Source organism: Rhinopithecus bieti, unplaced genomic scaffold (genome assembly GCF_001698545.2).
Source record: "Rhinopithecus bieti isolate Rb0 unplaced genomic scaffold, ASM169854v2 scaffold_20150, whole genome shotgun sequence".
Lineage (NCBI taxonomy): Eukaryota > Metazoa > Chordata > Mammalia > Primates > Cercopithecidae > Rhinopithecus > Rhinopithecus bieti.
The window spans coordinates 5,383,489-5,410,382 of NW_016810565.1; the positions used below are offsets into that span (position 1 = coordinate 5,383,489).

Sequence of the window (26,894 nt, forward strand, 5' to 3'; positions counted from 1 at the left end):
GTTGTGACAAATGTACCATACTAATGTAAGATGGTAATAATAGGCGAAACTGGGTACTGTGTCTATGGGAAACTTCTGTGCTTACAACTTTTCTAGAAATCTAAAACTATCCTAGAACAAAAAGTTCATTTAAAAATGCTAGCAGAGGCCGGGCATAGTGGCTCACTCCTGTAATCCCAGCACTTTGGGAGGCTGAGGCAGGTGGATCACCTGAGGACAGGAGTTTGAGACCAGCCTGGCCAACATGGTGAAACTTCCTCTCTATTAAAAACAGAAAAATTAGCCGGCTGTGGTGGCATGTGCCTGTAATCCCAGCTACTAAGAATGCTGAGGCAGGAGAATTGCTTGAACCCGGGAGGCGGAGGTTGCAGTGAGCCGAGATCGTGTCACTGCACTCCAGCCTGGGCAACACAGGGAGACTCCATCTCCAAACAAACAAATAAAAGAGCTAGCAGATTTTGTTCATTATAGAATTAAATCTGCCTCTATTTAGGCTCTTAAAATATTACCAACAACAAAACTGTATAATATGCCAAATTTTTAACATGCTGGAACTTTCCAGTCCCTAAAGCTGAGGGCCAATCTTCCTTCTCTCTTTAACGTAAAATAAAGTGGGGCCTCCTCCATGCTCCCACACCGCTTTGCCTTAGCCACCGTCGTCACACTTGGAATGCTAAATCCAACAGTCTGTCTACTCCACTGACTGCAGGATTCTTGAAGCTAGCACCTGCTCCCAGGCCTACACACAGAAAGGAGTCAACATACATTGGAAATTTAACTTGGTTCAATTTCAATAACAAAAACCTTTCTTCTAAGAGAAGACATTATGTAGCCATTTTGGAGTCACTACTAAGTTGTTCACTCTTTCTTGAGTTACAATTTCAAAATTCAATCTCCTAACAATCTACTGTTGTCCTTTTCTCAAAAGAATAGAAAATACGATTTTAAAAGCCCATGAAAAGAAAATCAGATGCAATGCAGGAGGCATTCCCATAAAATATAAAATATATAAAATATATAAAAAGTGTATATTTTATATCTTAAAATATAATAGAGTAGCCTCAGAAGCAAATAGAATATTAAAGTTGTGATGAGAGATCATGAAAGAAAAATAGAGGGTGGGAAGAGGAGGAAGAGGAGAGGGATGGGAAGCGGGAGGGGGACGCACAGTGACTACTCTTGGAATGACTGAGAAGTTGGACTGATCCCAACTTCAGCAAGATCCAATTACGGCTCATCCCTGTCTCGATAACATCCTTGGGTTTTTGTAACCACTGGCTGATTAAGTAGCAATGTAACCCCCACCACCATCGTGCTTACTAAGTACCTATTTTGCACATGACATCACGCCAGGTTTCTTTCACGTTACCATGTCTAAAAATTATTAGCCACTCCAGGAAGAAAGCTCTCTGCTGTAAGAAAACCTGGTGGAAGGAAAAATACCTCCTAGTGTCGAGTCTGAATAGGTGCCAGCCTGGATCTTGAAGACGGCAGGAAAAGAGGAGCAGCTGTAATGAATCATTTTCAGATAAGGGCTCTTTAAAAATGCAGAAGTGACATAGCACTAGGGAAGGTTCAGACACAATTTTCTGCTCCTCAAGTGCTAAGATAAATGGATCCCTAGCTTCCAGATGACACTAAGATATGAGATATTCTTTTGGTTCATGAAAGCGTTGTTTAAAAAAAAAATTTTAAATTGTTCCTAGAGGCAAAACACAGCAACAAACACAGCACCAAAAGGAGAATTTCTCAGATGAAAGGAGCCTGAGAAACACCGTGTTTGGAATGCATCCGGTGGAAGGATTGCAGGATGGCTGGAATCCTGTCTTTGGGGGTCAGAGGTGCCCAGGTGAAGGAGCGCAAGGTCCCTCGAGGCCCACAGGACTGGACTCATCCTCAGCTGAGCTGGAAGACATAGCCCAAGCCTTGGATTTTTTCTAAAATAAGGTCAGAGTGCTCACCTTGCAGGACTGCTGTGAGGATTAGGAATGAGGAATGCGAAGTTTCTAGCACAGTGCCTGGCACATAGTAGACACCCTAGAAGTGGTAGCCATTATCCCCTGGCTACATCCCAACAATAAAATACTCTATTGTGGACACTGGGTGCAATTTTGTATCCTGAATATAATGTGAAGAGAATGAAATGCTATGGTCAAGTGGTACCAGAGGCAGAATCAGAGCCAGTGAGAACCCACGGGCTGCTTATCATGTACACAGATTTGGAGTAGAACCCCAGGCACATTCTCACATTCTCACCCAAAACAGCCACTTACTTCCTGCACTTACACCAAGGCACAGTGGGGGAGGTAGTGGAGCATGGGGGAAGGAACTCAGGTCTGGGAGTTAGGGGCCGGGGCACCAGTCCCTGCTGTGTCCCCACCTAGCCATGTGTCCATAGGTCAGGTCCTCTGGGTCCCGTTTTCCTTACCCATAAAGCAAAGGCTTTGGTCAAAAGTGTTCCTTAAGGTATCTTCCCACTCTGAAATCTGTTATCTTCATTCATGTGAGAAGAGTGTTCTGTAAAGCAACATGTGAGTTTCCCAGTGAGTAGGGCTCTCTGAGGACAGACCTTACCAACTCACCGGAAGTGAAGGGAGGGAGAAAGGCAACCAAGCTGAAGACTGGTTTCCAGTAATAGGTGCAGTATTTATGCTCAGCAGTTTCCTGTTATATTTCATACTATTTAAACTACCTTGAGTTAGATTCCCTGAAATATGACGCCATAGTTTGGTAACTGAAATCTAACCAAGGTTTTAAAAATCTCAGGTCCAAAAACATTCATAATTAAGCCTGAAATAAAATTTTTTCATCATTCTAAATGGTTGAATTGGAATACCCAGACTTCAAGAGTACTATCCATGATAATATATTTTCAAAACTACAGTTGATATGAATAAATCTAGAAGTTCTAGTAAAGCTAGCCAAATCTACTAATGCATATTTTTATGATATTAAGTTGCAATCTAATGATCAAGAAACCCTTTTAACTTACATCACATCAACAATGCAATGTACAATATTTGATATATAAAACTCCCATTAGGGTTAAAAACATGATTACATACATGATTATATGAGGAAATTCAAAGTTTACTTTTAACATATCTAACCATTATGAGCCTAGAATTCCTAATTATCCATTTCAAAATTTGAAAAATGTCTGTATTTAGAACTGGAAAAGATCTGCTTTTGCTAAGTTATAAGACAAAGTAGATGATTAGCTGAGTGCTGGAGGAGACTCGTATCATGACCATCACCAACATCCAGCAAAATCACAGGTGCACCTCTGACCCAGCACCCCTATCTCTAGGCACCTGTCCTAAATATACTGGCAAAAATACAAAATGCCCTACGCACACGGACAATCACTGCAGCACAATTTGCAAAACCAAAGCCTGTTGCAGGGACTGGCTGAATACACCATGGCATCTCCTTGCAAGGGAGCACCGTGCAGCTGTAAAAGGAATGAGGAGGCTGGGTGCGGTGACTCACGCCTATAATCCTAGCACTTTGGGAGGCCGAGGAGGGTAGATCACTTGAGGTCGGGAGTTCACGACCAGCCTGACCAACATGGAGAAACCCCGTCTCCACTAAAAATACAAAAAACAGCTGGGCGTGGAGGCGCATGCCTGTAATCCCAGCTACTCGGGAGGCTGAGGCAGGAGAACCGCTTGAACCCGGGAGGCGGAGGTTGCGGTGAGCCGAGATCGCGCCATTGCTTGCCAGCCTGGTCAACAACAGCAAAAGCTCTGTCTAAAAAAAAAAAAAAAAAAAAAGGGAATGAGGAGAAGCTCTAGACACTGCAAAGGAATGCCTTGTAGGCCACACCGCTCAGTAAAAAGAACAAGGTTCAGAACAAGACAGCATGCTACTTTGTATCTACTGGCCAGAAATCTGAAGCCCTACAACTCTGTCTCTTACTGCATCACTTTAAAAAAGTTTCGAAATTATCAAAAGGCACATGAATCAAGGTAAATGAGGCTGTCCATCATACCATGTGTTTTCATTTGAATTCTTAGGCATGGATCTAGCAGTGCAAGAATCCTGTAACATTAAAAATTCAATGTAATAGAAATATAAATGGGGAAAAAGACATTAATGAACTGATTTCATAGTCATGTATTAACAACCGAAATGCTCATTGACTGATAAATGGATAAACAAAAGGTTGCATCCAGTGGAATATTATTTGACAATGAAAAGGAATGATGTATGCTCGAACATGGGTGAACCTTGAAAACAATTATGCTAAGTGGGAGAAGACAGTGGCAAAAGACCACATATTGTATGATTTCATTTCCAGAAAACATCCAAGGTGTCAAATCTATGGAGACGTGATGTAGACTAGTGGTTGCCAGGGACTGGGGGGAGGGAGCAACTGGAAACGACTGCTCATCGGCGAGGGGTTTCTTTTCGGGTGATAAAAATTTTCTAAAATTAGACAGTGGTGATGGTTTTACAACTTATACTAAAAATCAATGAATCATACATTTTAAAAGAGTCAATTTTATGGTATGTGAATTATATTTCAATAAAACTGCTATAAAAAGTCATTCATGGACAATTAGGGAAATCTGCTGACTTGCTATTAAATGATATGAAGCAATTATTAGTTTTTAAGTGTAATAATGGTATTATTATAGACTTTATTTTTATTTTTGCTTTTTTTTTTGAGACAGGGTCTTGTCCTGTTACCCAGGCTGATGTGAGTTGTGTGACTTCGGCTCACTGCAGCCTCCACCTCCTGGGCTCAAGTGATCCTCCTGCCTCAGCCACCAGCATAGCTGGGGCTACAGGTTTGCGCCATTACACAAGGCTAATCTCGGTATTTTTTGTAGAAATGGGGTTTCACCATGTTGCCCAGGCTAGTGTCTAACTCGTGGGCTCAAGTGATCCACCCGCCTCAGCCTCCCAAAGTGCTGGGATTACAGGCATGAGCCACCACACCCAGCCATTATGGACTTTAGAAGAGAGTCTATATCTTAGAAATTACATACTGACATATTTACATATCATATGATAAAATGATATAGTGTCTTAGATTTGCTTTAAAATAATCCAGTATGGGGTGAGGGGGTAGTAGAAGAGGGTCGTAATGATAACTGACCACATATTGATAAATGAGAATGGCAGGTAAAAGGTACTCTTCTTTCTACCTTTGTACACATTTGAGGACATTTTCATAATACACAATTTGAAACGTCTTTTTTAATCTCTGAAAAACTACAAACACCTACTAAACCCTGTTCTATAAATCACTGCAGAATACCCACCTACACTGGAGAGGGCAGCTAGCGAAAGAAACAAAATAAACTATAGTATGTTCTCTAGTATGTTCTACCTAAAACAGCAAGAGAGAAAAGATGTTTTTCTGTAAATTGCCAATTTGTAAGGAGAAAGTGCAGTCGACAAGAGAAAAAGCAAAAGTCATTTGCTCCTTAATTTTGGTTAACTAGGATACAGAACTAAGTTAATTATTCACTAATGCCATCGACTGCCAAGAGCTTAAAAATTTTAATTTGTCAGTTGCACCTACCTAATAAAACTTGTGAAGAGACCGTAACATAATATTTCACACAATGATGTGCTGAATATGATCTAATGTATTTGGCATACTTTGCAAATCAAATTAAACCTTGAAAAAAGATTTTCAAATTATATTCATGTTTTAAATATTTGGTTTAGTGTGAATAATGCTAACTTATGGAATATTGCTAGAGGCATGCACAGTGAGGCAATGCAGATGGCAGAAAGAACACGTCAGCCGGGCCTTGGGGTCCAGTCCCAGATTTGGCCCTTGTGTAGCCTGACAAATCACTAAACCTCCCAGAGGCTTCATTCTCATCTATAAAATGGGTACAACGACACTTGCCTCACAGAAACGTGGAGGGGTAAAATGAGCTAATACATCCAAAATGTCTGCTGCAAAGTCCAGCCCTTGGTCAATCAATACCTGGTACCTATGAGTAGTATTCTGAATATCAGTGTTAAGTGCCAGTGTAGCACAGGCTTCTCACAGCTAAAAATCTGTAGTTGGCTTTTGACAGTGGTTGCAGAGGCTATGTTCTGAGGCTAGAGGGTTTCGATGTCTTGGAATGGCAGGACTGACTTGCTTATTAACCTCTCCAACAGAAGCCTTCTGGTTATATTTAGTAATTCTCTGATCCATTAATTAATGAAGCCAATAATTATTATAATTCTTTGATCTTCTAATTCATAGATCCACTATTGATATAACCGATTTTAAAAGTTGCAAAGGAATATTAAAGTATTTCATATTAAAGTACTTTAAAAGGGAAGCTGCCTAACTAGTCTGAACAGACAAGCAAAATTTCAAATGGGAAATACGAGCTACTCACTGGGTAATGCATAACAAAACAGACGATCCCAGATACATGGCACAACTATATTTTCATCTACATTTTACATTTTAAAAATCCCTGCGCTAACATGAAAATTAGCTGTATGTGTATACAATGGATTGCTTGAACTCCAAACGACTCCCTGTCTTCTCGAAAACACATGTGAGCGAACCCCTGGCCTCCTAACATTTGCCATGAGCCCTGCTGTTGACCTCAGATTCAACGGAAAGAAAGAAGTGATTTTTTTTTTTTTTGAGACGGAGTTTCGCTCTGCCACCCAGGCTGGAGTGCAGTGGCCGGATCTCAGCTCACTGCAAGCTCCGCCTCCCGAGTTCACGCCATTCTCCTGCCTCAGCCTCCCGAGTAGCTGGGACTATAGGTGCCCGCCACGTCGCCCGGCTAGTTTTTTGTATTTTTAGTAGAGACAGGGTTTCACCATGTTAGCCAGGATGGTCTCGATCTCCTGACCTCGTGATCCGCCCGTCTCGGCCTCCCAAAGTGCTGGGATTACAGGCTTGAGCCACTGCGCCCGGCCAGAAGTGATTTTTTAGAACACAAATTCCTTCTGCTTATTAAGAAATACACACCACAGAACATTTAGAAACTAACTAAAAGTATTTAAAAATTCATAATCCTATTACTCAGGAAAAAACCCGTGAATTACTTTTGCTATACAGTACTTCATTCCAGTCTTCTTTGCATAAGTTTTGTCTATTTAGTTGAAACGATACAGTATATACAGTTTTATAGCCTGCATTTGACTCTGTAATGCATAAGCATTTTCCCTCTTGTACCAGTAACACAAACATTTTTAAAGACCACACAGCATTTAATCATATGGAGGCACCATCATCTTCTGGCCATGCCCCTACTGCTTGCTGCTCCCTTATTGTTTCCCATCCAATTTTTCTCCAGTGTGCACAGTGCTGCAATGAATTCCCTTATTCATCCATCATTTGTCTGTACTTACACTCACAATAGCAATATCTAAGGGGTCTGTTCACTATATTCTGCTACCAGAGTATTGCCCCACTCCAACTGCAACTCCGAAAAACTCTTAAAAAATATCAAAGGAAAAGGAGAAAACAGAGTCTGGGGAGCTCACAGAGACTGAGGAAATCCTAAGACCCAACGCAGTATTCTCAAGGGAAAGAAGACCTGGGTAACTGGGGCAAGCAGGCCAACGGCAGGGACAGGAGAATAAGTGACAGCTCCCTCTCTACAGAATACCTATCCACAGGCCCAGCACATTACAGTGGGCCACAATCTCTCCCCATTTCAGGAAGCCTTGACCTTAGTTGTTAGTGAATTATTTCCACGAACCTGCAGTTCTCATTGTTATACTAATCAAGGCATATGAAGAGTGATACAGTTAGTCAAAGCTTAGAGGTCATGATAACATTCTTCAGAGAAGTGGAGTATTCTTGTGGAAAGGAATCAGAATGATTATCTATGGCCCCACAGGTACTACTGAGGCCAGTGACTGTTGACTGCAGCCTAAAAACTAGGCAGCGGCTATGGCAGCAGAAAGACATGCATTCTTCCCGCACAGGCTTTGAGCAGGACCCCCAGAGAGTACCCGCCTGCTTCTTGGTGGCACAGCCATCCCCAGCACTCGGCAGACAGCAAAAGCTGTACACCCAAACCTCGACATACTGAGTCAGCCCTGAGCATTAAATAACTAACTCTGGGGGAGAAAATCACTTGATATTTAAAAATAAGAATGCAGGTCAGATGCAGTGGCTCACGCCTGTAATCTCAGCACTTTGGGAAGCCAAGGCAGGAGGATCACCTAAGGTCAAGAGTTCAAGACCAGCCTGGCCAACATGGTGAAACCCTGTGTCTACTAAAAATACAAAAAAATTAGCTGGGTGTGGTGGCGTGTGCCTGTAGTCCCAGCTACTCGGGAAGCTGAGGCTGGAGAATCGCTTGAACTCAGGAGGCGGAGGTTGCAGAGAACCAATATCACACCACTGCACTCCAGCTTGGGCAACAGAGCAAGAACCTGTCTCAGAAATAAAAATAAGAATGTCATGTGTCCAGGCTACTTCAAGTCTATATGAGGATGGCAGGTCAAAATATTATGAAGTGATAATTGTGTGGCCACTTAAAACCAAAGGGGATTTGCCTAAAATCCATCCCGCCTAAAAGATGCCCCACTCCAACCACGACTACACAGAGCCAGCTCTAAAGACAGAGAGGTATGGGCACCAGTTCCCAAGTGCCCACATGGCAGCTCCCTCAAAGATGAGCACAGTCAGGGCAGCTGCTGCAGGCGCACCCCTCCTGCAGGCACACCCCTCCCATGGGCACACCCCTCCCACAGGCACGCCCCTCCTGCCCCTGTTTCCACTGTCCTCTAATTAGCTGCACAGAAAGTAGGGAGCCCAAGGTCCCTCCATTCAGGGATGCAGCCCACTCACCTGCTTTCTTGTGAATCGTTTTTTCTACTTCTTGGTGTGACCTTCTGGCAACTAAGCTTTGATTTACTTTCAGTTAGGAAAAGAATGTTTATAAAGAAATATCAGACGACTACGAAAAAATTTATTTTTCTGTGCAGTTATGAAATTCAAATGTCATTCTTAATCAAGAAAATAAAACTCTTGGGCACGCCCTCTTATTTTCTTCCCGTAGTTTTCTAAAAATAAGGAAGTTTCAGAAGTCTGAAGTTTTATATAAAGCAGCACCTTCAAATGTACCCTTCAGACACAGCAGTCATCAGATTTATTTGTGGAAAGCTGGGTAGGTCAAGAATACTTAGAATAATGCGGTTTATATTTAAAATACCTGAATCACTTTGTAACTCAGAAGGAAAAAAGGTTACTTAAAATGATTATTCAAAATGCAGACATCAGCCCAACAGGTGTAGCCATCTCACACGGAGCTGGTGATAACTACCTGGGACGACAAAGAAACTGATTTCTTCCCACAAATGTGTGGAAATGCAGCCAAGTACTTGAGAAAAAAACTCAAAGACGCAACCTTAGACAGTTCTCCCTCCTGACTCCAAGGAAAATACACATTAACTGTGAAATAATTTGTTAAATTGAAATAACAATGAAAGGTAGTCCTTTTGTTGTTTCTGTTTTGAGATGGGGTCTTGCTCTGTCGCCCAGCTGGAATGCAGTGGTGCTCTCTGCAGCCTTGGCCTCCTAGGCTCAAGCAACCTCCTACCTCAGCCTCCTGAGTAGCTGGGACCACAGGCACTTGCCACCACACCCAGCTAACTTTTAAATCTTTTGTAGGGATGAGGTCTCACTATGTTGCCTAGATGGGTCTTGAACTCCTGGCTCAAGTGATCCAACCGCCTCAGCCTTCCAAAGTGCTGGGATTACAGGCATGTGCCACTGCGCCTAGCCAATGGAAAGCATTTTTAAAGGAACATCTAAATGTTGTAATCTCAAAAAACGTTTTTGCCAAAGGCATCTCACAGCCAAGAAGAATTCTCTTTTCTATAGTTAGTCACGAGGAAGAGTGATTCTGGCTAAAGATGAACCATGGGCGAGTTCACGCAGACACAAGGGCACCAGCTAGCAGGACAGAAATTGTCATGAGGCGTTTTAGTTCCAAAATTGTCTAATTGTCTAATTCCATTATCTTCTAAGAAGATAATGACAGAATTATTTAACCAATTATTGCTTCTTAATATCTCATTCCCAAGAGCCACAGAGACATGAAATGATGACTTAAATTTGCGAGAAATCTACCAAGGACAGAGCTCTGTAGCAGGTGATGTCCTTGCGGACAGCAGAGGAGATTCAAAAGGAACAGAGGGCTTTGCATGGGAGTGGCTTGCTCTGCAGCTAGAAGAGGGGAAGAGCTAGTGATAACATAGGATTCTGAGTTTCTGAAAGGAAGGCCCGCCACCTCTGCACCCCCAGTGCTTGGCTCAGAGCTTTGAATGTGGCATATGATCGAGTGCTGCTGTGCTGAACTGAATTATAGTATAAGTTAAGTACATATAAAGAAATGAGAGTTTTCAAAAACAAGCTAGGTAGAACAACCTCCAAAAGCGGCCCAAAGGACCGTAGTTCTTTCTGCAAGCTCTCTCCATCCCGGAGAATCTTGATAAAAAACTGTTCTCAGTGGTTCATTTGGACTGTTCCTTCCTTGACTCAACAAGCATTTAAAGATCACCTACAAATGTACATCACTGGGCTATACAATTCACCAACAAAAAGCCCCAAAATACTATCATACTTCATGTGATTATGTTGACAGTGCTAAGATAGTTTTCTTGTTATTCTAAGTTTTGATTCTCTGTCAATATTAAAGAGCACAATGTGTTTGTTAGAGCAAGATCCTACCTTGAGACCAATTCTACTAAAGTTCCTGTGTCACTCAAATGCCCACCTTTGGTAGGTCCTTTCCTGTTAAGCACGGCCTGCTGTTCCTCAGTAATGTTCAGCCGCCGAACCACATCAGCTAGAGCTGATTTGAGCAGCTGGATGTCGTCTTCTTGCATCTGGACTCTCTGCTCCAGTGAAGCAATGCGGTCTGTCACCTCCATGCTACTTGCAGCAGAAGCGCTGTCATCTAAACCAAAGAAAGGATCAAGTGAGTTTCCAGTGTTCCCCGGAGATCAGATCAATAAACATACTCTATCTAGCACATTGTTTTAAGCCCATTGTTTTAACATAATAACACTTATGGACTAAAGATACTGCTCTTGCGCAGAAATCATGTGAAATCTTTAGCTGTGTGTAACTACAGCTCTTCATTCTACAATGATCTTTTCATTCTCTACATTTGCGCTCTTCATTTTAAAGTGTGATTTTAATTGTCATTATACTTTTCTACATGCAGGCCAACTTGTTTTCAAGTTTTCAATATCGGAGAACCTTAGCAGTGGGAAGTCTACTTCAACTTCCCACATATTGCAGAAACCCAGTCTGCATGGTCTTCTAGCTTCTGCTCCAATTATGTTAACTGACAGGTAGGTCGTACAATCACAAGGCCACCCTATCCATTGGTCAAGACTCTGAAGGATAAAGCAATATGAGTTTGGCAAGTGACCCTTACAATTATGGTAATCATATTTTCTGACATAGAATCATAATTCCCAACTCCTTATCAGGGTCTGTAAACCTCTCCATGATCTTCTTGCCTCTCCAATCTCATTTTACATCATTCTTCCCTTCACTTACTGTGCTCTCCAACCAGAGAACCCAGAGAACACTTTGGGAGGCTGAGGTGGGCAAGCTGCTTGAGCTCAAGAGTTTGAAAGCAGTCTAGGCAACATGACAAAACTCTGCCTCTACAAAATACCAAAAAAAAAAAAAAAAAAAAAAAAAAAAAAAAAAAAAAAAAATTAGCCAGGTGTGGTGGTTATGTACCTGTAGTACCAGCTACTCAGGAGACTGAGGTGGGACAGTTTCTTGGGGCCCAAGAGGTCAAGGCTGCAGTGAGCTGAGATTGTGCCACTGCACTCCAGCCTGGGTGACATAGCAAGACCCTGGGTGACAGGGTCGCCCAGGCCAGACTGCAGTGGCACAAAAACAAAACAAACAAATGGCCAAAATAGTGCAAATTTAATGAACAGAAATATACAATTACAGGCCAGGTGCAGTGGCTCATGTCTGTAATCCCAACACTTTGGGAGGCCAAGGCAAATGGATCACCTGAGGTCAGGTGTTCAAGACCAGTCTGGCCAACATGGTGAAACCCCATCTCTACTAAAAATTCAAAAATTAGCTGGGTACGCCTATAGTACCAGCTACTTGGGAGGCTCAGGTGGGAGTATCACTTGAACCAATGAGCCAAGACTGCACCACTGCACTCTAGCCTGGGCAACAGAGCAAGACTCTGTCTCAAAAAAAAAAAAAATATATATATATATATATATATACACACACACACACACACAAAATTACAAAATACTAATCAAAGACTAAGCAAAATAAACGCAAAACAGCTCACCTCAAGGCACATTATAGTCAAACTGTTGAAAACCAAAGATAAAGAACAAACACCAAAAGCAGCAAGAGAAAAATGACATATTAAATACAAGAGAACGGCAGTCTGATTAACAGCTGACTTATCATAAACTATGGAGACCAGAAGAGAGCGGAACTACATCTTTAAAGTACGGGGTGAGAAAAAACTAAATCCAGAATTTTACATCCAGCAAAATATCTTCCAAGAAAGCAAGTAAAATAAAGACATTTTCAGAGGAACAAAACCAGAAAGAATTAATCACCAAAAGACCTGCACTGCAAGAAATGCTAATAAAAGTTCTTCAGGCTAAAGAGAAATTGTATAAGATACAAACTCAGACCCTAAGAAAAAAATGAAGAGCACTGGAAATGATAAATACCTGAATCAGTTCAAAGACTCATTTTTTTTTTTTTTTTTGAGACGGAGTCTGGCTCTGTTGCCCAGGCTGGAGCGCAGTGGCCAGATCTCAGCTCACTGCAAGCTCCGCCTCCCGGGTTTACGCCATTCTCCTGCCTCAGCCTCCTGAGTAGCTGGGACTACAGGCGCCCGCCAACTCGCCCGGCTAGTTTTTTGTATTTTTTAGTAGAGATGGGGTTTCACCGTGTTAGCCAGGATGGTCTCGATCTCCTGACCTCGTGATCCGCCCGTCTCGGCCTCCCAAAGTGCTGGGATTACAGGGTTGAGCCACTGCGCCCGGCCTCAAAGACTCATTTTTTTTCCTTTTTCCATTTTCCTTTTATGTTATCATGAAACCTTAAATTTTTTTTTTTGGACAGGGTCTTACTCCATTGCCCAGGCTTGAGTACAGTGGTGTAATCACAGTCACTGCAGCCTCCATCTTCTATGCTCAGGTGATCCTCCCACCTCAGCCTTTTGAGGATCTGGGACTACAGGCGGTGGCACCCCACCATAATTGGCTAATTTTAAAATTTTTTATAGAGGCAGGGTCTCACTGTGTTGCCCAGGCTGGTCTTGAACCCCTGGTCTCAAGTGATCCTGCTTCGTCCCCCCAAAGTGCTGGGATTATAGGTGTTAGCCACTGCACCCAGCCTTGAACTTACAAACTTCTAAAGACAGAAATTAAAATATTGTCTTATAGGGTTTATAATGTATTTTTATGTAATACATATGAGTACCATAACATAAAAGATGGGATAAATATGGACCTACAAGTTGCAGGATTTCAATATTTTATATGAAGTACACATCATTATATGTGGTTTTTACTGATTTTAATTGACAAAAATTGTATATATTGTATACAACATGTTTTAAAATACACACATACATTGTGGAATGGCTAAATTGAGCTAACACATGTACTACCTCACATACTTATTTTTGTGGTGAGAACACTTAAAATCTACTCTCTTAGCAGTTTTCAAGAATACATACATGTTATTAACTATAGTCATAATGTTGTACAATAGATCTCATGTAAGCAGTTATTGTTAACTGTAAGGGGTTAGTATTAACCGTAGTGGAAAAGTCACAGATGTTTATTGTAATCCCTCATAAATGACTAAAGAATAATGCAAAGGAATGTAGCTAAAAAGCCAACAGAAAATTTAAAATGAAATTCTGTATTCAAATAATTCAAAAGAAGGAAGGAAAAGAGTAACAGAGGTACAAAAAAGAAAGACAAGTAAAAAATAAAATGCTAAACCCAAACCTAGTATAGCAATAATTATATTACATGTTACATTAAACCAGTAATTTCATTAAACATACCAATTAAAAGGCAAAAGAAGTCAGAATACATTTTTTTTTAAAAAAAGCAAAACCCAACTATATGCTGTTTACAAGAGATACACTTTTACTTTTTAAAAATCTTTTTAAATTTATTATTATTATACTTTACATTCTAGGGTACACGTGCACAATGTGCAGGTTTGCTACATATGTATACACGTGCCATGTTGGTGTGCTGCACCCATCAACTTGTCATTTACATTAGGTATATCTCCCAATTCCATCCCTCCCCCTCCCTCAACCCCATGACAGGCCCCAGTGTGCAATGCTCCCCACCCTGTGTCCAAGTGTTCTCATTGTTCAGTTCCCACCTATGAGTGAGAACATGCAGTGTTTGATTTTCTGTCCTTGTGATAGTTTGCTCAGAATGATGGTTTCTAGCTTCATCCACGTCCCCACAAAGGACATGAACTCATCCTTTTTTATGGCTGCACAGTATTCCATGGTGTATATTTGCCACATTTTCTTAATCCAGTCTATCACTGATGGACATCTGGGGTGGTTTGAAGTCTTTGCTGTTGTGAATAGTGCCACATTAAACATATGTGTGCATGTGTCTTTAATAGCAGCATGATTTATAATCCTTTGGGTATATACCCAGTACTGGGATGGCTGGGTCAAATGGTAATTCTAGTTTCAGATCCTTGAGGAACTGACACACTGTCTTCCACAATGGTTGAACTAGTTTACAGTCCCACCAACAGTGTAAAAGTGTTCCTATTTCTCCACATCCTCTCCAGCAGCTGTTGTTTCCTGACTTTTTAATGATTGCCATTCTAACTGGTGTGAGATGGTATCTCATTGTGGTTTTGATTTGCATTAAGAGATACATTTTAAATACAAAGATACAGANCTGCACAGTATTCCATGGTGTATATTTGCCACATTTTCTTAATCCAGTCTATCACTGATGGACATCTGGGGTGGTTTGAAGTCTTTGCTGTTGTGAATAGTGCCACATTAAACATATGTGTGCATGTGTCTTTAATAGCAGCATGATTTATAATCCTTTGGGTATATACCCAGTAATGGGATGGCTGGGTCAAATGGTAATTCTAGTTTCAGATCCTTGAGGAACTGACACACTGTCTTCCACAATGGTTGAACTAGTTTACAGTCCCACCAACAGTGTAAAAGTGTTCCTATTTCTCCACATCCTCTCCAGCAGCTGTTGTTTCCTGACTTTTAATGATTGCCATTCTAACTGGTGTGAGATGGTATCTCATTGTGGTTTTGATTTGCATTAAGAGATACATTTTAAATACAAAGATACAGATAGGTTGAAAGTATATGAATGGAAAAAATATATACCATGGAAACAATAAGCATAAAAAGGCTGGATGTAATATCAGATAAAATAGATGTCAAATAAAATGTACTACTAGAAATAAAAAGGGCCATTTCATAATGAAAAAAAGGTCAATTATCAGAAAAACACAACAATCATAAACATATGTGCCTAATAGAGCTTTAAAATATATGAAGCAAAACTGACAGAATTAAAATTGGAAACAGACAATTCTATAATTTTTCCCAAAGATTTTAATGTCCCTCTCTCAGCAACTGATAGAACAACTAATTTAAAAAATCAGTAAAAGCTTTGGCAGCATAGCAAGATCTCATCTCTATAAAAAATTTAAGGCCAGGCGCAGCTGCTCAAGCCTGTAATCCCAGCACTTTGGGAGGCTGAGGTGGGCAGATCATGAGGTCAGGAGATTGAGACCATCCTGGCTAACATGGTGAAACCCTGTCTCTACCAAAACTACAAAAAATTAGCCAGGTATGGTGGTGGGCGCCTGTAGTTCCAGCTACTCAGGAGGCTGAGGCAGGAGAATGGCGTGAACCTGGGAGGCGGAGCTTGCAGTGAGCCGAGATCATGCCACTGCACTCCAGCCTGGGCCACAGAGCAAGACTCTGTCTCAAAAAAAAAAAAAAAAAAATTTAAAAACTAGCTCGGCATGGTGGCACATGCCTATAGTCCCAGCTATTTGGGAGGCTTATAGATGGGAGGATCATTGAGCCCAGGAGATCAAGGCTACAGTGAACTATGACCATGCTACTGCACTCTAGCCTTGAAAACAGAATGAGATTCTATCTTAAAACAAACAGGCTAGGTGCAGTGGCTCACGCCTGTAATCCCAGCACTTTGGGAGGCTGAGATGGGTGGATCATGAGGTCAGGAGATCGAGACCATCCTGGCTAACACGGTGAAACCCCGTCTCTACTAAAAATACAACAATTAGCCGGGCGCAGTGGCGGGCACCTGTAGTCCCAGCTACATGGGAAGCTGAGGCAGGAGAATGGCATGAACCCAGGAGGCGGAGCTTGCAGTGAGTGGAGATCGCGCCACTGCACTCCAGCCTGGGCGACAGAGCAAGACTCCATCTCAAAAACAAAACAAAACAAAACAAAAAAACAAAAAACCAGTACAGACACAGAATGTTTGAACAACACTATAAACCATGTTGACTTAATTGATAGGTAGAGAAAACTGTAGCTAACTATGGCACTGCATATGGTACATTTTTAGGACACATCATATTCTGGGTCATTAAACAGATCTGGATAAATTTAAAGATTGAAAAAGTATGTTCTCTGACTACAATGATATTGTTAGAAATCAATTACAAATATTTGGAAATGAAGCAATACATTTCTAAATAATCATTGGATCAAAGAAGATACCAGGAAAATTAGAAAATATTTTAATCAAATGATAATGAAAATGCAACATAGCAAAGTACATGGAATGCAGCTAAAGCAGAGCTTTGAGGAAAACTAATAGCTTTAAAACCACTGTTTTAGAAAAGGAGAATCTTGTTATCTGAAAAGGTCAACAAAATGTAAGCTCCATAAAGCAGGAATCTTTTCTGTTGGTTCACTACTCTGCCCCTCAACCTAACACACAGTGGGAACTAAATAAATATTTGGTAAATTAATGAATAATCGGGTAAATGACTGTCTCTTTTGAAGTATGCATTAAATTAGTTGTTAGGGATAAAAGATGATTGGCTCACACAGCTATCCTTAAGAAGCTCTCTGTCTAGTGGAGAAGACACATGCCTACAAATTCCTAAAATAATTTGATAAGTTATATAAATATACAAAGTGATAAGTGAACAAAGAAAATATTAGTTGTATTTGGAAAAATGGGATCAAGCAGGGGTTGGCCTTGAAGAATAAAAATATTCACCAGGGCCGGGTGTGGTGGCTCATGCCTGTAATCCCAGCACTTTAGGAGGCCAAGGCAGATGGATCACCTGAGGTCAGGAGTTTAAGACCAGCCTGGCCAACAAGGCAAAACCCCAACTCTACTAAAAATATAAAAATTAGCTGGGTGTGGTGGCACACACCTGTAGTCCCAGCTACTCAGGAAGCTAAGGCAGGAGAATTGCTTGAACCTGGGAGGCGGAGGTTGCAGTGAGCCGAGATCGTGCCATTGCACTCCAGCCTGGGTGACAGAGCAAGACTCTGTATCAAAAAAAAAAAAAAAAAAAAAAAAAATTCACCAGGGAAAAAAAAAAATTCACCAGGTGAAAAAGAATGGCATTCCAAGCAAAGGAAATAAACAATTTAAACAAAAATGCAGAAATATGAAAACATATGGAATAGTCAGATAATAGTAAGTGGCTTCTGACATTGAAATCTGTCACCTTGTAACTTCTGCTTCCTGGATAAATAATTCTGTCTTGCCCTTAAATTCAGACTCTGTCAATTTTCTAAGTAACAGATAATTGTTTCACACATAGAAATAGTTTTCAAGTGTGTCTATGGCACTTCTGACAGAGAATAACAGATATCTATTAACCAAGAGAGCCGCTAAGCTCTTAAAAAAAATTAATGTATAGGTCTTTTTAAACCTATGTCTTAAGCATATCTCTTTAAAGAAATAAAACTATAAAGCAAGAACAACTTGTAAACATCCTTTTCTCACGCTCCTCCTCTCCTAGATCTAAATATACTATTCTTTATGCTCCCAATGTAGGACCATACTGTTTGTTAGGAGTACTGGTGGGGATGTGTGCGTGTCCTCTTTTTCTGTTTCACTCTGTTGAATGAGAAATATAAAGAACTTTACAAACTCAGCAGTGAGAAAACAACCCAATTTTAAAAATAGGCAAGGGGAAAAAATGGGCAAAAGACTTAAATAGGCCACCAAAGAGGTTATACAGGTAACAAGCAGGCGCAGGAAAAGACGTTCAACATCATTAGTCATGATGGAAATGCAAATTAAAACTACAATGAGATATCCCTACACATCTATTAGGATGGTTAAAAGTAAAAATGCTGACAAAACCAAGTGCAGAGAGAACTTGGAGCAAATGAAACACACTCTCCCCCACTGCTGGTGGGCACATAAAATGACATGGCCACCCTGGAAAACAGTTTAGCAGTTTCTTATAAACACATATTTCCCATATGACCTAGCAATTCTGAAGTATTTGCTCTAGAAAAATAAACACATATTCATACAAAAACCGGTACGCCAAGGTTTATGGTGGCTCTGTTCAGACTTGACAGAAACTAGAGACAACTCAAAGGCCCTTCAACTGATGAATGGAGAAACTGTGGTGCACTCATACAATGGAATATACTCAGTAATAAAATGGGATGAACGACTGATACACAAAACAACTCGCGTGGGTCTCAAAGGCACTATACTGAATGAAGACAGCCCGTCTCAAAAGGTTACGTGCTGTATTATTCCATCTATATTACATTCTCCAAAAACAAAACTGTAATGAAGGAGAATGGATCAGTGGTTGCCAAATGTTGGGTTGGGGACACTGCAAAAGGGAATTTGGAGGTAACTGGAATGTTCTATATCCTTACTGGTGGTTGATACATTAAACTATACTGTGTTAAAATACATAGAATTATCTCAAAAACGACAGTTTTTATCGAATGTTAACATATAAAATAAAGTAATTTTATGAGTTCAAGTAAGATAAGGTCCACCCACTGGTTTTGCCAATTTAGAAGTTATTTTTGCTTGTTGAGATTGGTTGCTATTACACTATGAGAACTCAGCAGAGAAATATTTCAATGAAAACTAAGTAGTTGTTGCTCAAGGGAAAGAGACTGTCCTTAAGTGCTATATAACTTCTTGTGAGTGGAGAGTAGTTCTGTGGAATTTCTCCATTTGTCCTTTGACTTTGGATAGGAGGGAAAGAAAATCTCACTTCATAATGTCAAGCCACTGGGAGAGAGAAGTGGGGAAGATAAGAAGGTATTTTATATCCGTCTTCCCTCTGAAGAGTAATTAAACAGTTCTGTGAAATCCTCTGACGTAAATAAAAGGAGGCAGGGTCAGGTTCGGTGTAACAACCATTGTGTAGGACGCTGGGTTAACACACACCTACCTGGGAAGGTCTCTGGCCTCAGGAGGAAGGCAGGGAGAGTTCTACTAAGGTAGGAGAAGACATTCCAGAGCTAAGTCAGTGTTGACAGTGCTAGCAGAAGAGGCATAGACTTTAGTCTTTAAGAGCATGGACTATGGAGTCAAGCTACCTGTACCTGGGTTCAAATCCCAGCTCTGCTACTTACTAGCTACATGACCTAGGACAAATTACTTAATCTCTCTCTGCCTCTATGTATAAAACAGAGACAACAAGAATATTTCACGGGGTTACTATAATATTAAATGAGTTGACATATGTAGAGTACTTAGAATACATTTTTGCATATAGTGTATGTATAAATAAATGTAAGCTGTGATTAAGGTATTGTCATTATTGTTGTTGCGGTTGTTTCCCATAAAAATTACCAAAATAAATCCAAGTTTAACAAAAGTCCTATGTGCTGTCTCAACAGTTATGCAAATTGGTACTGAATAATTAATTAGAAATCAATGTTTAATTAATAATATTTGCTTTTTAAGTCATGAAAGAATCTTTACATAGAACCACGCATTTATGTTTTTCTTTAGCGATAGTGTCTCACTCTGTTGCCCAGGCTGGAGCGCAGTGGTGCGATTATAGCTGACTAGAGCCTTGACCTGGGCTCAAACAATCCTCCTATCTCAGCCTGCTAAGTAGCTGGAACTACAGATGCACACTGCCACATCTAGGTAATTTAAAACTTTTTATAGAGATGGGGTCTCATTGTGTTGCACAGGCTGGTCTTGAACTCCTAGTTTCAAGTGATTATCCTGCCTCAGCCTCTCAAAGTGCTGGGATTACACAGGCATGAGCCACCACACCCGGCTGTGTGGTGAACTGTGCGTTTCTATGACATTTTTGGGTTGTTTGTGTAGACAGCAGCTTCTAGAGAAGGCACACACTCTCACTGCTGGGACTCAAGCACATTTATTGTGGCTGCCAGCACAGGATTGAGGAGGAAAAAGGTGGTCTCTGTAGTATAACCTTGCATTTTCAAATCAGTATTATAAAACAACATGCAGAGTAAGACAAGACTGGCCTGCTCCCTGCACTCAAAAACTTTAGCATCACTGTGGTCTCAGTGGCTTTAATAAAACTGCATAAATCAGAATATTTAAATTATATTGCTGAATTTATACAGGAAAAAGTTTAATTTTAATATTTTAATAGAAACCCCCGCCACCTCAATATTTGCCTTCAGATACAAATGGTTAAAAGCGGAAACGTCAGATCTGCTCAGGAGAGCCCTCATGTGTGAGATTTGCTCAAGTTTTCCCCATGACATAATCCTAGTGCTGTTCAGATCCTGCCAAAATCACTGCTTTAACCTGTAATGGATTTTCTTCCTTCTGTTTCTGCAGGTAATTAATCTGAAGAATATGACTGGGAGACTTCTTGGCAGCAGCCTTAGCTGTCTGAGGTTCTTAACCTTCTTGTGTACAAAAAAGACCAGTGGTGTTCAGATGACTTTACACTTCAATTAAGCTGGGGGAAAAACTGATTAGCATAATGAAAAACAAAGCCTAAAGCTTGCTTTAACCAACACAAACCATTTGAACCTCCAAACATTTCACAGGATTCCATAGCACAAGACGTGAAATTTCATCTGAATTTCACCAAAGAAAACCTCAGGTTGGGAATGCAGCACCAATAAAACCTTAATAACTTATTTATTTTAAAGTCATTTTTGTTCCTATACCTCTCAAATCTATCTGTGGAGGTCATTAAAACAGTGTCAATAATTGAGCTTCAGCTTTTTTTTCCCCCAAGTTTTTACATTCTTGTCTATTATCACTTTATTGTGTTAGAGGGAGGTTTGAAGAAGACAATATTCTCTAAACTTTTACCTCTTGGGTTTTCTAAAGCTTCTGTGTGAACTGGAGCTCCGGTTGGGCTGGGCACCTGCTCCTTTCCTGATCTGTTTGCATATGGCAGTGTGTAACTGTGTCTATGGGGCAGTGTCCCTATCTCAGTAGCAGGGAACGATCTCCCAGGTTGCGATCCCGTGGCACACGCTGGCTCTTTGGGCACAGGGTAGACAAGATTCAATCGGAGGGAAAACTGAACCTCCAGTGGTGCAAGGCATTGATAATAAGTTGTTAAGGTTTTATTGGTGCTGCATTCCCAACCTGAGGTTTTCTTTGATGAAATTCAGATGTCTTAGCTGGCCAACCACTCTGAAAGCCACTCTGCAGCCTCTGCCAACGGCCCTTCTCAGGGCTACACGTTCCAACTTCGTGGCATTTTGTCAAGGGCCAAACACTGTTGAGACAAGCCTACTAAGGGTTACCGATACTGCCCTGTCCGGGTCCTGGGGCTTTAGAGGCACAACAGAGAGAGCACTGATTTGGGATTCAAATTGAGCAGTAGCCAATTCCTAGATCTGTCCCCTATTAGCTATGTGACCTAATACCACCTGCCTTCTGACGTTCCTGCAAAGATCAATGTTAATGTGTACGAAACTTCTAATACTCTGATGGCATACAGACACTCAACACAAATGGTACTTTAGCCTTACTCGAATCCATTGTTATGAACATTCCTGTTTTGTTTATGAGAGCAAAAAGCAAACATCAATCTTCAGTGAAATCAATGATTAACAATAATTATTGAACAAATTCTGCAAATACTGTGCAGTTCTCTCTCTGCAGCACCTCTGGCCAAGGTGAGAAAATGTGATGTTAGCCTTAAGATAAGGCAGGTCTGATGCCACATGAGTCCTCTCACTTGGCAGCACATGACCAGAGGCAAAAGGACAGGCCAAGTGTTACCTCCTACAGCCTCCAGCTCCAATCTGACTCTCATGAGAACCCAGTCAAGCACCGGCTTCTTTCTGAGTTTCAAGGGATGCCACGGGTCTGGACAGCCCCTATATCACCCTCGGTTTCAGAAGCAAAAAGAAGACCTTGTAGCTCTGCTTTTACCATAGGTCCTCATGTAGCTATTTACGGATCTGACTTTGAAGTTTAATTACTTTTTTTCTTACTGTAAAAAGCAGCACAAAAGGGTCTCTGGTAACATGATGTGTTTTATTCTATTAAAAGGTGAGAGAAGCGTGTTTTTTCTCCATTCATGTGATTATCTCACTATCTAGGGTTAAAAACAAGCTCGACTCTGTAAATCTTCTGGTAATACTAAGACATTGTTATCGGAGTGATATTCCCAGAGTTAACCTAAAGGGGCCTAGTAATTTTTAAAGGTTAACTTAGAATCTGTTCCCTTTATCTTGAGATGTTCTTACTTTCTTTTCTTTAATTAGTCAAAATAATGATAGCACCAAACAACAACAACCATCCTTGATTCACCAGCCGCTGTGTGTCGGGGTCTAAGCTTTGCAGTGCAGTGTCCCCACGCCCAGTGTCCCCATGCCACACAGTGCCCTCCCATGGAGGTGCCATCCTCATGCCACAGGTGAAGTAGGAGAACCTGAGTTTCTGGTCCACCTTGCCTAAGGTTGCACGGCTAGAATGTGGCCAGCCGAGGGTGAGCTGTGAGCCGAGGGTGAGCTGTGAGTCTAAGCTCTTTTCACCATATGAGTTCTCCATCCAAATGACAGGTATTAATTCCAGTGAGATTTCCGTGGTACTAAGTAAAATACACATAGAATTTTTACATCATTTTGCCTTTTCCAAATGCTATTTAGAAAAAAAATCTTATCAGATTTAGTAGTTTAAAACCAATCATTTAAACAATAACAAATAATAACTCTTTGCTCAATGATTTGCAGAGAAACATCTCACATAAAGCAGACTTTCCATATTGTATGTTGTTCACAGAATAGTTATACTCTATGGTCACATTCGGAGTCATTCTATTAGTATCCAATAGCAAAAGAAACATACAAGCAATCAGTACAGAGAAGCAATTAACTGTCATTGCTCTGTCACCTGCAGGCCTGCATTTCGGCCTTGCTGTCAGATTCGCAGCCCTGTGTACCACTCCTGGCAAGGCTCCAGCTTTATTTCTGTTCTCAGACTCCCAGTTCTCCTTGGATCATCTGGGTCAGTTAGGAACCCTGCGTCCTGCTCACCCCCAAGCTGGACCTGCCACAAGAGCTCTGGCTCTGACATTCATCATTTCATAGAAAATGACAAGCATCAATCCCATCTCAAAATAAACCTGTCTCAAATGAAGCTCATGAACTAATGTTCACGTAATTCAATCTTAAAGAGCTCTACAACAGCCCTTGCCTGATATAAAAATGTTGTCATCGAACATTGATTAAAAGAACTTCAGCAGAGCCTCTTGAACCTGGAAAGAAACGGTATAAAGATCTTTTACAAGCCTTAGGTTGGATAATGGTGGTGATGGAGATTAGAAAAAACACTCAAGATCACCCTAAATGGCAACATGTGACTGTGTTTACCTTGGATGACACGGAGTTTAAAGGAAACAAACTTTCAGTTTAACTCGGTACAATGATATTCAGCATCCTTCTGGGGGAGACCTAGTGCCAGGCAATGCAGTTAACTCTGCGATCTTCCCAATCCAAGGGCACTCAATCTAGCAAGAAGAGATTGGCCAATAAACAACCATAATAGAAATGTAGGAACACAGACGAGAGATCAAATCAACAGCCCCCACCCTGCCCCAACGATTACATGCCAGAATCACAAGCCATGCACACACGCGCACACACGCGCACACACGTGCACACACGCGCTCCCCAACCTTTGCAGAAATGCTGTTGTTTCTGTCAGAAACTAAAAGACCTGGGCACTTTTAAGATTGCTGACATCTTTCCCCCACTCCACCTTACAGTTTTAAAGCGAACAAGAGATCCTGCAGCTGAGCAGAAAATAAACTCCTGATAATGTGTAAAGCACTATGCTTTAAAACTTGGCCTTTTGCTATGAGGTGCAGTAGCTGCACCTCACCAAGGGCAAGGGTGGCTCACCCAGGCTCTGGGACAGCTTGGATGGGAGAAAGAAAAAAAAAAATTACACCTTTTTAACAATGATCCTGGCAAGGCACACGAAGTTGCCAAATCTTAACCATGAAAGGAAAGATTAAAATTATGCAGATGGGGAAGGGGAGTGAAGACAAAATAATGAGCATTAGAGTAAAACTTGAAAAAGATCTGAAACTGTCAGTCTAAATTTTATTTTACACGGAGAATATTGCAACTTGCACTTGTTACACCTGTCATCCATTCTGGATAAGACATCCTCACTTTATAAGCTGACTTAACAAGAGGCATCTAAAAAGGTAGCTATAATGATTTTCATTTTATACCATGGTTTCAAAGTCTTTCGGCAAAAGAATAAAATAAAAGCTATTATTATCTAAATTTTTTCTACTTAGTACAATTTTTTTTCTATTTAAAGTATTATATGGTTACATCATCCAAAAAATTAGTTGTCTTCCTGACTTAATAATTTGAATAGTTTCAGACAATATTCCCCTGCATAAGAGCTTGTCCTTTAATAGTTGAGATAAAAATTACAAAAGTACAGCGTAGCCAGGCATGGTGGCTTATGCCTGTAATCCCAGCACTTTGGAAGGTTGAGGTGGGAGAGCTGCTTCAGCCCAGGAGTTCAAGACCAGCCAGGGCAACATAGTGAGACCCCATCTCTACAAAAAATTTTAAAAATTAGCCAGGCATGATGGTTCATGCCTGTAGTCCCAGCTACTTCGGAGGCTGAGGCGGTAAGATTGCTTGAGCTGGGGAGGTTGAGGCTGCAGTGAGCTGTGATTGCACCACTGCTCTCCAGCCTGGGCGACAGAGTGAGCCTCTCTCAAAAACAATAAAACAACAACAAAACAAAAAGAAAAGTACAGTTCAAATGGTTTAAAATCACCAATGGGGCCAAAGCCAGATACCTAGTTTTCCAAGAAAAAACTTTCTAAAACAGGGTGGTGGTACTGCTTCAGTACAAAACAATAGATACGTTCAGCTATGGAAGATATTAAAATCCCCAGGTTTTTATTGTAGAACTTGTCTTTTAGGTTCCTATCAAAAGATGGAGCTACAACGGTTTAAGGTTAGAATCTACAGGAAAGTTTGAGTTCTAACCTCCCATCCACATTCCTTGTTACTGGAAAACATTTTTTTAATCCTTTTTGACATTCTATAGCTACTTCTTAAAAAGTGCCATCAACTTCTGCTTCCAGCCAAGATGGAGTAACTGTGATTAGATTACCATCCTACCTTAAACAGCTAAAAGAACAGACAAAATATATTAAACATCAGCTTTCAAACACCTGGACACCAGACAATGAGGAGGAGTGATCAATGAAAGATGGTAAACAAAAGAGGTGAACCCTAGGACTAGCCCAGCAGATAGTCTGGAGAGTTTCCAGGATGTGAGGCAGGGAGGGAACCCAGGTAAAGCCTGAGTCTCCCTAAGTGGCTGAGACACATGGCTAGAAGTCCAGGACAGCCAAGACTATTGGGGTTTGCAGAGAAAGCAATGGAGAAGAGAGCATTGCAAAGAGAAAAAACTTTAGAGATCTGGAAATAATACCCCCCCACACACACTCTGCCCTTGAGTCTTATGGTGAGTATTTATCAGCATTTACATATAAGGAAATTACCCAAGACTGAAAAAAAAAAAAAATCATCCAAAAAAAAAAAAAAAAAAAAAAAATTAGAACAATTACCAGAGCTCACCTCAAGCTAGAAACAGTCCCTGATGCCCTGACACCATCAGGCAGAGTGGAAAAACCTCACACTCCACAGCCTCATGGAAGGAGAGAACTCAGAGGATGTTGCCCAAGACTAAACCCTACTCTGGTCCGCCTATCAAACTTAAGAGCAAGACCCAAAAGGATCCAAATGTCTCCAGGTAACCACCCGCAGTACAAAGCTCCAAATATTTATGGGAATTCAAAATATCCAGCACCCAACAAGGCAAAATTCACAATGTCTGACCTCCATGAAAAAACAACTGGACATTTAAAGATGCACAAAAATATGGCCCAAAATAAAAAAAAGAATCAACCAAGCAAAACTAACCCAGAAATAACACAGACAATAGGATTAGTAGACAAGAACAATTAAATAGTTATTATGACTAGACTATATACATTTGACATCACACTGTAAGTCCTAGCTAGTGCAATAAATCAAGAAAAGGAAGTAAAAGGTATACAGACTGGGAAGGAAGAAACAGAACTGTTTGCAGATGATATAAATGTCTATGTAGAAAATCCCAAAGAATTGACCCAAAAAAACCTCTTACAACACTGTTACATGATACAAGGTTAACACAAAAAAGTCAACTACTTTCCTACAAACCAGCAATGAACAATTGGAATTTGAAATTTAAAACACAATGGCATTAATAGTACCAGAAATGAAATAGGTGCATATAAATCTAACAAAATATTCACAGGATTTATATGTAGAAAACTAAAAAATAATAATAATAAAAGAAATTAAAGAAGTTCTAAAGAAATGGAGAGATATTCCATGTTCATGGATTAGAAAACTCATTACTAGGGGCGGAGCAAGATGGCC

The 26,894-nt window shown here is 40.7% G+C and overlaps 1 protein-coding gene across 4 annotated transcripts in view; it reads right to left on the reverse strand.

The window, feature by feature from the left end:
• Positions 1 to 26,894, reverse strand: part of EML1 (EMAP like 1) — a 210,124-nt gene that overhangs the window by 82,935 nt on the left and 100,295 nt on the right. For all 4 annotated transcript variants that reach the window (XM_017892320.1, XM_017892322.1, XM_017892321.1 and 1 more), the window contains exon 2: positions 10,716 to 10,898. In XM_017892320.1, coding sequence (XP_017747809.1) covers positions 10,716 to 10,898 — 183 coding nt within the window. The remainder of the gene's footprint in view (positions 1 to 10,715; positions 10,899 to 26,894) is intronic.